Source organism: Cajanus cajan, chromosome 2, assembly GCF_000230855.2.
Source record: "Cajanus cajan strain Asha chromosome 2, NIPB_CcT2T_4, whole genome shotgun sequence".
Taxonomy (NCBI): domain Eukaryota; kingdom Viridiplantae; phylum Streptophyta; class Magnoliopsida; order Fabales; family Fabaceae; genus Cajanus; species Cajanus cajan.
The window spans coordinates 4,555,978-4,567,735 of record NC_138518.1 but is presented as its reverse complement, the minus strand read 5'-3'; the positions used below and the strand labels follow the sequence as shown (position 1 = coordinate 4,567,735).

The window sequence follows — 11,758 nt, the reverse complement described above, 5'->3', positions numbered from 1 at the left end:
AAAGTTAAATTACAAAATTATGCTATATTAAAAGAAAAAAAAAGTGTAATTACCATAATAAATAAGGAATAATTTTTTTAAAAAAAAATTGTGTAAACAAAAACAATGAATTATCTTTATAAATTGTTATAGATTAATATTGTGTATTTTATTTTAATTTTTACAAACACAATTATAAGAAAATTTGGACAATATTTCCAACGAGACAAATCAGTGATCTGATTAGGTTTGGTGGAGCTGAAAATTTCAGAAAATATCTTGATATGCCATTGCATTATAATAAGGTGAATAGAGAGATGTATAAGTACATAATAGACAAAACTTCTACACTGGAAGGCAAAAACCTCATCTGTTTAATTTGGCCCTTTTGCATAATGGTCTCAGTGTACATAATGAAACATTCAACGACTATTCAACCCCAAGTCCAGCCAGCAAATTAAAATATGTATGTCAATGAAAAAAAAAATTATGAGATTGCTTTCAATCAATGATTACATGGGAATTCTTGAAATATTATTTAGAAAACGAGATACGGTTTCTTATTGTCGTTAAGAACAAGAGATACTTTGTCATATGATGATGTGTGACTCATTTAACTAGCAAATTGCAATGGTACTGAAAATGTCTTCTGAGTACCACGAAAATGACCCCAAATTTGTGCTAACGAAGTAATATAGTTGAACATTTCAGTCATCAACAACAGGGTCAAAGATTCAAGAAAAATCATTTTTAATTTAGGCCAGCAAGAGAGTATTATATTTGAGGGTTGGAACAATGAACTGGATATAGTTTTGAAGACCAATGTCTTGTTCCTGAGGTGAAGAGTATGATCATTGCGTGTTAACTCAATTAGGATGCTTTAGATTCAGAATAAGCACTATTTTTCCATAAAGTAACATCTTTGAACTGCATTTTTTTTCAAGTGTTAGCTTCCAATCCTTTGAAACATAGTTCAACCATGAACCAATGGTTATGCTATATACCATGATGGAAAACTGAAATGAAACGAAATGAGGATAGCAATTCAAACTTTTACGCTAAGAAAGATTGGAAAAACCAGAAGACAACCAAAACAGAAATTGAACAACATATCAAGGTAGATCAATTTTCTTTTAGCCAAGTAGTATATTGCAGTAACTACTCTAACCAGATTCTTTTTTTACCATATGAATCGAACTCAGTATTAAGGGATTACAATTATTCACGCACACTAATCAATCAACTGGGCTAAATCTCTCAATATAACGTGTAAACTAACTAGCTCCAGAACATATTGTTATTCCCAAAACCATTTCCATTGCCCCTCAATGAAAACCATTTTCCTTCACATCCTCCCCAATTTTCTCTTTGTTCTCATCCACCCTCTGAGTAGACTTTGCTTTCTCTTTCTCCTCCTTCAACCTTGCTTCTTCTTCTTCTGCCTTTTTCCTTGCTTTTTCCTCCTTGGCCCCCTCAAGTGCCTTAATCAACTTCAGCAAGCAAGTCTCCACATCATCATCCACAGACTTTGGCATCAGATTCTCAGCAACATCAGCAGGGGCCATATTGGTCTCCCCCAACAACTCCTCAATAGTGGGAAACAAACTATGAGACTTAACATCCAAGTAGTTCTTAGCCAACACCTTGAAAGCCTCATAGCCACAATATGACATCTCAATGTGCATGTCCATCCTCCCTCTCCTAATCAAAGCAGGATCAAGCTTCTCCACATAATTTGTTGTGAAAATTATGATCCTCTCACCTCCACAAGCTGACCAAATCCCATCAATGAAATTCAACAACCCTGATAGAGTCACCTTACTACTCTTGTTACTCTCCTCTTCATTTCTCCTCATAGGATCTTTCGGTTCCTCATCCTCACCCTCTTCCTTTCCCTTCTTCCTTTGACCAGTAAGATCAAGTGAACAATCAATATCCTCAATCACAATAATTGCCTTACTTGGAGTCTCAATCAGCAACTTTCTCAACTCAGTGTTGTCCTTAACTGCAGTCAATTCAAGATCATACACATCATAGTTCATGAAATTGGCAATAGCAGCTATCATAGTAGATTTTCCGGTCCCTGGAGGACCATACAAAAGATACCCCCTTTTCCAAGCCTTACCTATCTTTGCATAATAGTCCCTCCCCTTCTTAAATTTCACAAGGTCTTTCAAGATATCTTCCTTCTTATTCTGATCCATTGCTAGTGTTTTAAATGTAGCAGGGTGCTCAAACACTATGTGGCTCCACTTTGACTGCTTGTAACCATACCAACCACTACTAGGATTGTTGGTGTAAAGCTTCAATTGCCTATTTCTCATCTCAATCTCCTTCCCCTCTTCCAACACATGCTTTATGTATGACATGGTGATGAGGCTTCTATATCTCTTGTGGAAGGTGAGTTTGTAGAACCTTTTTTCATCTGAGGGAGCATAATAGGAAAAAGGGCTGTACCTTTGTGGATTGCTGCTTAGTTTGTTTGCACTCCACCACACTTTGACACCTTCAAACTCATCTGTGATCTCTTCATTGTCGTCCATGCTGAGGACTAGTGGGGTTTGGCTATCTTTCACCACTTCAGCTTTAAGCCTTTTGGCTCTTTGAGATGAGTTTGCACTGAGGTAGGTTTGGATGGCTGTGTATGCTTCACTTCTCTTGAGTCTTTCACCTGAGAACTCAGGGAAGGTTATTTGGATATAGGGGTTGAAGTGGTTGGTGAATTTTTGAACATAGGCTTGAACACGGTCACGAAGATGAGCGGGGAAGAAACGCTCAAAAATTGTGTACATGAACACTATTGTGGCCATTAATGACCCCATCTGTGACCATAGCTCCCCCATCATCTCTTGGATGTTGTATGGTGTTCTTGCTTTTCTCTTATTTTATAGAAGTTTAGATACTATGTTTGTACTCTTTCTTGTTAGGTTCTTCAAAGAAAAAGTAGAAGAAAATTTGATTTTTTACACGTGTACTGTATTCTTTGATGCAAAGCAATCTCATTTGAATAAGATAGATTTAATTATGAAAAATAAAATTATTTTCAAATATTTAAAATAAGGCCAGTCGAGTGTCGAAAAGATATACGAATATTTAATTTCAATAAATCTTAACTATATATATTTCTACGTATTTTATTTAAATAAAAATAAAAATAGAGAAAATGAAATTCTTGTGAATATTGATTGATTAGAAATTATATAAAAGTTAGAGAAAATTTTCTTTTAAAAAAGTAAAAATAAATAAATAAAAATATTTAAAGCAAAATCATATGAATAAAGTTAAGATAAAAATAGTTAGGAGAGAAAATATTTTTTTATATATTATTATAAATAATAATTTTTTTGTTATCATAAGTCTAATATAGATAAATAAGATGATTATAATATAATGCATATAAGTGAAAATAATATTTATTTTATAAATCAATTTTGTAAAATTAGATTAAATTGACTTATTTTTTTAAGATGATAATAGAGCCTATTATATATAACAATTGTGATTAGATTTATTGGGTCACACTATGAACTATTATCAAATGCTATAATATTTAGTTTTACAAATTTCACACCATATAGACATATTAGAGATAAAATTAGTAAAATAATAATAATAATAATGTGTATAAGTTTAATAATTTTATCTTATAAATTAGTTTTGTATGATTTAATTAAATTTACACTCATATTTTTACGAATATATATATATATATATATATATATATGACTGAATTATATTTTGGATATTTTTATTTTTATCCATATGTAATTCTAATTTTTTATTTTAAAATAAACAAATCAATAGATAAAAATAAAAAAAAATGTAAGTGGAATTTAACCTTAGAAAAAAACGTTACATGAGTTGAATTCATGAGTTTTCTTAGGAAAGAAGTATAGAGTTTAAACGTGGAAAATGTCAAAACGGCTTTGAATGCAGCATTGGTAGCTTCCCCGTTCTGTCATATGCGATAGTCACATGCTGCCCTTTTTCGATGTCATATTATAAAAACGTATACTACACGTCCTCATTACGACTTTGTTGACCGTCCTCACGTCGTATAAAACAAATCAAATATAAAAAGTAAGTTTAATTTTCCAAAAGTTTATTCTATTTTTCTTTCATTTTAATCTTCTAAATTTATATAATATTTTTTTAATTCTTTTTTAAATATTATTAAATTTTATTATTAAAATTATTTATCTTACTATCTAAATCACTATTAATTTTATAAATATAAAATTCTTTAATTTAAAATATTTATTATTTTAAGATTAAGTTACGTTTTAGGAAAAAAAAAATTATATTTAAACTTTTTTATTATTTATTCTTAGACTCGAACATAAAAATATTAAAAGTGCTCTATTTTACTTTTTAATTTTCTATTTTACTCTCATCCTTATGGAGAAAATAAATTTCTAAAAGGCAATATTTTAAAATTTTAAGAGAGCAAAATGAATATTTTTTTAGAACAATTCACATGTTGAGTCGAGAGTCATTGAAGGTGCAAAAGGTGTCATTAGAAATTAATTAGGAATTTAGAGTTTAGAGAATCGTCAACAAAGACATGAAACTAGACATTTATGGACATGATGATAGTAGTGGTTAAAAAAAAATTGACTTTGAGTTCATGAAAAGATTTTATTAGAGTTTGGTAAGAGATTTTTTGTCTAAGTAAAAGAAGAATTACCGAAACCTCCATACATGCGATTAATAGTGAATATTAAAAAAATTTAACAAAGCATTTGGTACGTCAAATATTTTTACATTATTAGGAATCTTAAAGTATGAATCTTAATTTCTTATCTTTAGTAATTATTAAAAAAATAAATTCTTAAAAATATTTTTATTTCACTTTCTCACAAAAATATTTTCACAAAAACATTCTCGAGTTAAGGAGAAAGTTTTATGTACATAAAAAGATCATAATATCCCTTTTTAAAATAAAAATATATATCTTTTCTTCTATTTCTTTTTCTCCCTCTCTTTTTCACTCTCACTCCCCCTCTCTTTTCCTCTTTCCCTCTCCCTCTCCTTCTTCTTTCGGCCTTTTGACCCAGTTAAATTAAAAAAAAAAATACACAAAATAAATTAAAAAATAACAATTTACCGGAATAGGTAGTTTTTTCTACGCAGGAGGAAGCCACGTGGATGGGCGTTTTTCAGAAAAAGCATTCCCCCCAGGCGCCTTATGTGGCTGATGTGGCAGCTGAGCCACGTGGAAAAGAAAGAGAGGGGGGAGGCGTTTTTCAGAAAGAGCCTCCCCCAGAGGCGCCATCTTTTGCAAATGTTAGGCCACGTTTGTGAAGAAAGAGCATGGGGGGAGGCTTCTTCTGTTACAGCCAAGCTTGTAAAAAAAGAGCAAGGGAGGCGCCATCTGTTCAGAGGCGCCATCTGTTCAACATTTGACACGTGGCACAGCTTCCCCCATTTTGTGTTTAAATGTGAGTCCGAGAGTAGAGGCTTAGATATGTTTTTTTTAGAAAACACTTGTACTTCCGGCGCTCTGAGAACAATGGCTCTTGTTCTCTAGCTTCTTCAGCCTGTTTAGCTACCATAGCACTTCTGACAACAATTGCTCATCTGTCAATATTTTATCTGATGGAACAATGTTTTCTTCTTCGTCACTATCAGGTACATAATCTATTCCTCTACGATACATTCTTGATAAAATATAAATCAAAATAAATATTCCATTAATATTGTTTCAAATTCTAAAATTTAAAATATTCAGTATAATATCATCATTTTTAACATTGCAATAAATACATATATTCAATTATAAAAATCAAATTATATAACTTTTTCAATTAAAAAAAATAATTTAATTGGGGCACTAGAACAGCCCGTTCTAATTTCAGAACGGGTCGTTCTCATTGCAACAGTGGTGTCTTATCTATGGATCTAGAACGAGCTGTTCTAAAATCAGAACGGTCCGTTCTCAGAGAGCTCATAAGATGTCCATTTTAAATCCAGAACGACTCGTTCTCCTTTTAGAACAGGCCGTTTCAGAGCAAAAAATAACACATCTTCAGTACAATAAGAACGGGTCGTTCTACTTTCAGAACGTCTCGTTTTCACTGTCCATAACCCTCCTTACTTTACCATCCGGAACGACCCGTTCTGAATACATACGTTTTCAGAATGGCCCGTTCCACGTTTAAAACTTACGTAATTACCATTCTATTTAAAAAAAATTAATTATTACACCACTCTATTTTATCTTTGAATCACCATACAATATATTATAAAAATTAAAATTAAAATTTACAACAAATAAAATATATTACTCACTTGCACTACCCTGGACCACCAAATAAAATATGATAGCACCTGGACCACACCGGAAGAAGTGAATTTTGTGAAACCCAATAATACGTTCTACATTTAACTATTAGGTGGGAGTGTCTGAATTTCATAGTGCCTGGGGGAGAGACGCATTACAACGTATCAGGACATCAACAGATAGTACCTGGGGGAGGTTTTTTCTTGAAAACGCCTCCCCCCTGCTCTTTTTTTACAAACTTGGCTGCAACAGAAGAAGCCTCCTCCCATGCTTTTTCTTCACAAACATGGCCCTGCAACAGAAGAATAGCAAAAGTTAACAATGTTTAGAAAAATGTTAAAAATAGGTTTTAAATAAATTTATAGGACTAAAATCAAGATTTTTTTTTACTTAAATCAAATAGAATCAATTTTTAAAAGACTAAAAACATATTTAATCAAAAAATAAATATCTTATTAATTGGAAATTATCATTCAGTTAAATTGTCAGGGTTTATATTTTCAAATATTCAAATTAAATTGGATTATGAAGATATATTAAACTTAAACGATTAATTTTCACATTATATTTTTATATAATTTTTATTTTTATTTTTTTACATTGTTTAATTTATTATTACTGGATATTTATATTTTAAAAAACTAAGATTGCTTTAATTTATATTTTTAATTTACATGAAATCATGATTTATGATTTTGTACATTTTTTCTCGGTTTTACATTCATTGTGTATTAAATTTTTTATTAACAAATATTGTTTTTAAATAGTTCAGCATTAAAAGAAATTATCTATTTATTCAAGATTTTGTTTTTTTAATTTAATTTGTAATAACTCGCCATGGTCCCTACACTCAGAGGAATAACACGAACTACACTAGTCGACTAAGATAAAATATTAAATTGGATAACAAAATATTCACACACACACACACACATATATATATATATATATATATATATATATATATATATATATATATGTATGTATGTAATGATAAAGTCATGTATTTAAGCCAGTCAAGCACACATAATCAGTTACTCCAATAATAATTCTAACACTAGGACAAAACTCCAACACCTTCGCAGCAGCCACAACAGCTCCAACCTAACCCTAACCTGCTCCCATACATAGTATGATCATAGCAGTCCATCCACATGAAAACAAAAAGGTAAGCTAGAGTTCAATAAACAACTATACAAACATAAGAATCAATAGTCATGTTACTCAATAATCAAATCACCAATCATGAAGTCAAGCACCATACACTTCATCATAATAACGATCATGTAATTAAGCAACACATGAAAGATACCAATGCATATCAATCATTTAATCCGTCATCATGCATTCACCTAGGAGATCTCCCTAACAATAGAGTAGTGTAAGTGAAATTTCATCATACTGAAAGCACCTCGACCACTTTTATGCTTGAAGCGCCCTGTTGGATCAACAACAAATTGGGATAACAAATCCCTCTAGGTGTTTACTCGGATAGTGTCACTTACACACTTGGAAGTCTAGTTCCATCGTCTGGAATAGTATAATTGGGTACAGGCTTACCAAGACTTTGACATGCATTATCGAGTCACTTATGCATTTTGCCCACCACCTATCTACTAGGAACAACACAACCTTCCGCAATACTTGGTTAAGAGAATAACCCTCAACCTCATACCCAACTCCAACACTAGCTAAGGACTTAGAGGAGACTCACCTAAACCAATGGCCTATGCCAAACACCACTCTCACCTAAAACTAGTGGCTTATCCAAGCACCACTCTCAAGAGACTCTATGCAAGCTCTTCCAGTTCAAAATATTTTTTCTCTCCTCAAGTCCTAGGCTAGTCACATGCCATAAGGCTTCACATGCAACAATATATCATACATCATACATGATCAATCCACCATTATGATCAACATCATCCTCATATCAATATACATGCATACCAAATCATGTTAGAATGTATGTTCAAACATTCATATATAACATTCCCAAGCATATATAAGAATTAATCACTATTTTACATCATATAACATGTATATATATGAACCAAATTTACAACACAACATCATACAACTTTAAATAACTTTTTGATCCACATGATAACATCTTAAAACATCATAATAACATACATCTTTCTTAGATAATTGTCCAAGCAAACAACATATAGAGAATTATACTTATCCAAATAAGCTCAACCCTATCTAAAAAGAAAGCTAAGAGGATAAGCTACAACTTTTATAAAGACATAAAATTCTAAAAAGATCATCTACTTAACTAAAAAATTCCAAAAATAGCAATAGATAAAATCAGCGCTGACATCTTGATCTTTGTTCACTAAAACAGCCATAAGTAGAGTTCTAGACCTCCTTTTTAAATGATTTTGGTGTCATTCGAAAGCTAACATCCAAGACTATAACTTTTATGAAGACAACAAAGTCTAATTAGGAAAACACGAAACTACTCAGCACTTTTGAAAGTGCTTAATGCTTTGCCTCTAGGAATTCCCCTTGTCACGCGACCCTCAAAGGGCTAAAACCTTTTGTGACACCCTCTACCCCAACATACATATATAATAATTATAAAATAAAATTCTTTATCATTAAAAACCAAATCTCCAACCACATAAGAGTAAAGAGTTCACATTCATAAACTTAATCCAAGTAACATGTTAGTGAAATTACAAAGAAATAAAACTGATTTTTTAAATAGTTTAATGGAAATAGCATCCTAAACTAAGCCTAGCTATGCCCCGATGTCACATATCCTATTGGAGCATGCCCAACTGAAGCCTAATCCTCATCACCAATATCCTCATGCTGATGATCACCTGCAACACAATTTAAACATATACAAGAACAACAAGGGAGTGAGAAACATCTAACTGAGGTTCAGGTGCAGAAAATAGTGGTTAGATAGCACACACACACACAACAAAAATATTACAAGTTACAAGCACCAATCACATATAAACAATACACATACATAATCAGTATCACATGCACACTCATTTATCATGCAATGATGTCATGGACTCGACTCATAAATGCATGCATGTGGCGCCATACGGAAGTTTCACATTTCTCATCACTGGTATCCTATTACAGCAACATACTTGGGGGCACGTTCATTCATGAATACATCACTGTTGACCAAAGGTAAACCTAGAATAGCTTGTTACATCACTGGTATGTGGCCTAAGCGGCACACCTGGAATAGATCATTTCATTACTGGTGACCCAAGGTACACCTTGTTAGCTTGTTACATCACTAGTATGCGGCCTAAGCGGCACACCTGAAATAAATCATTTCATCACTGGTGACCCAAGGTACACCTTGTTAGCTTGTTACATCACTAGTATGCGGCCTAAGCGGCACACCTGGAATAGATCATTTCATCTCTAGTGACCCAAGGTACACCTTGTTAACTTGTTACATCACTAGTATGCGGCCTAAGCGGCACACCTAGAGTCATATATGCACATGATGCATGTCACACATTCACTATTCTATTGACTCAACATTTCACTTATCACGTCTCATCATATCTCATGTCATATTATTTCATAATATCATATCGCAGATCATATGTTCACCTTTCACATTCTCACGTCATAGTGTTCACAATAGCACGTCATTCACATCACGTCTCATGTCATTTATTCACATTTCACGTAGTCATACTCATAAGATCATCATGTGGAGATTCTTATCCTCATCATGCTCATATTCACCCTTTTCACATTTCTCATAATCATACTCATAATTGTTCCTCATAGGGTTTTGCACAGGAATTCACATAACACTCTAATTCATATCAAAACTTATCTAATTTTGAAATCAAACACATATTACACTCAACATTACACAAGGAACGCAACAGAACATTCAGAAAGTAAAACAGAAAACATTATAAATTTGCTTGATTCTCATAGGGTTCCCACAGAAACCCACAGAGTACTCTAATTCATATCAAAACTTGTTTTCATAATTAAACACATATTCATGCATCACATCCAACTAGAAACCCAACAGAAAACTCAGATATTAAAATAGAAAACTTTCATAATTTGTCTATTCCTAGAACATGCATCAGGCAAGGGATTGGGGGCCAATCCTGCTACTCAATAATTATTCTCACACCCTCGAGTGAGGTTTTTCACTCCCCTTTACCTGGATAAGCAAAAGACGAAGCTAGAGCGGAATCTAGTTAATCTCCTTCTCTTGGTTCTCCTTGGTCTTCAAAGAGTGTGTCTAGAAGCAGTGCTAGAGTCTTGCTATTTATAGATGTCAGAAGTGTCCAGAACAGCTCGTTTCAGATCTAAAACGGTCCGTTCTGGATCCTTTCATCACGTGTTAAATTCACATTTGGAATGGGTCGTTCTTAAACCAGAACGACCCATTCTGGAGTTGAGTTTAATTCATAACGGCCATGTTTGGAACGACCCGTTCTTAAACCAGAACAGTCTGTTCCCAACTAGGGTTATAGGCCTTTTTAGTAGTTTGAAACAGCCCGTTCCAATTTGGGAATGACCCGTTCTAGGCTACTAAATATACAAAAAAAATCTAAAATACCTTCATATAATTTGTGAAAAACGGGGCGTTACACCTTTCAAACGGCTCAACCTTTTGGTGATAGAGAGAATCCTTGTTCTTCACCATTTTTGGACCTCTGCACTTGAAACTTAGAAAAATTCAACATGCAATGTAAGAAATAGCACCCTTGAACCAACAACAACTTAATTCAAGTCCTAGAAACAACATGCAACCATGAATTCACCTCACATGCATCAAGAACTTCCAAAACTTAGTACACACATGCAAGCAACTCCAATCCATTCTCCAAAACTGTAATTTTTGACAATCCTATTGATTTTAAGTCTTAAATTCGTTCAACACCTAACAAATTCAACAAAACCCAAAGTCTCCAACTTCCCTTACCTAAATCCGAGCCCAAAATAGTCAAGAGAAAGGGAAGAAGAAAGAAATCTTGAAGCTCAACCCGCAGACTTCGATTGCTAATTTCCAAGCTTCCTATCCTGAATTTAGAAAAAAGACAAAAGAGATTAGTGATCTAAAGAAGAAGAGGAATCAAACAAAGAAATTTGAGAAAGAAAGGAGCTCACAGACCTAGAACTTTTCTCTATAAAATTTCCTGAGAATGAATTTATAAGGCTCTATTTTCAAAGGAAACCTTATATACCCTTCTCTCTAGAATTAACTAAACCCTAAATCAATAACTTATACAACATTACATAATTAATCAAATTTTATTTGACTATTGATAAATAAAGAAAGTATTAGTTCTAAATAAATAATAAACAAAAATTAAAATAAATAACCTTAATTTTAATTCAATAACTAATACAATTTTAAGTGCAAAGGATTAAATTGTATTGATTCAAATTTAATATTATTCTCAAATCGAGCTACATTTTTTTATAATCCATTTGGATGATTATTTACCTCAAATAATGCAAATACTTTTTATGCTA

General features: G+C 32.5%; 1 protein-coding gene across 1 annotated transcript; it reads right to left on the bottom strand.

Annotated features, from left to right (window-relative positions):
* Positions 1-1,079: 1,079 nt before the first annotated feature.
* Positions 1,080-2,872, bottom strand: LOC109817559 (AAA-ATPase ASD, mitochondrial). The gene has a single exon (XM_020382839.3). It carries the CDS (start codon positions 2,823-2,825, stop codon positions 1,305-1,307), a length of 1,521 nt encoding a protein of 506 aa, XP_020238428.2. The 5' UTR covers positions 2,826-2,872; the 3' UTR covers positions 1,080-1,304.
* Positions 2,873-11,758: the final 8,886 nt, after the last annotated feature.

Bases quoted from the DNA above. Each gene is read 5' to 3' on its own strand.
- LOC109817559 (XM_020382839.3), bottom strand. From the start codon at position 2,825: ATGATGGGGGAGCTATGGTCACAGATGGGGTCATTAATGGCCACAATA.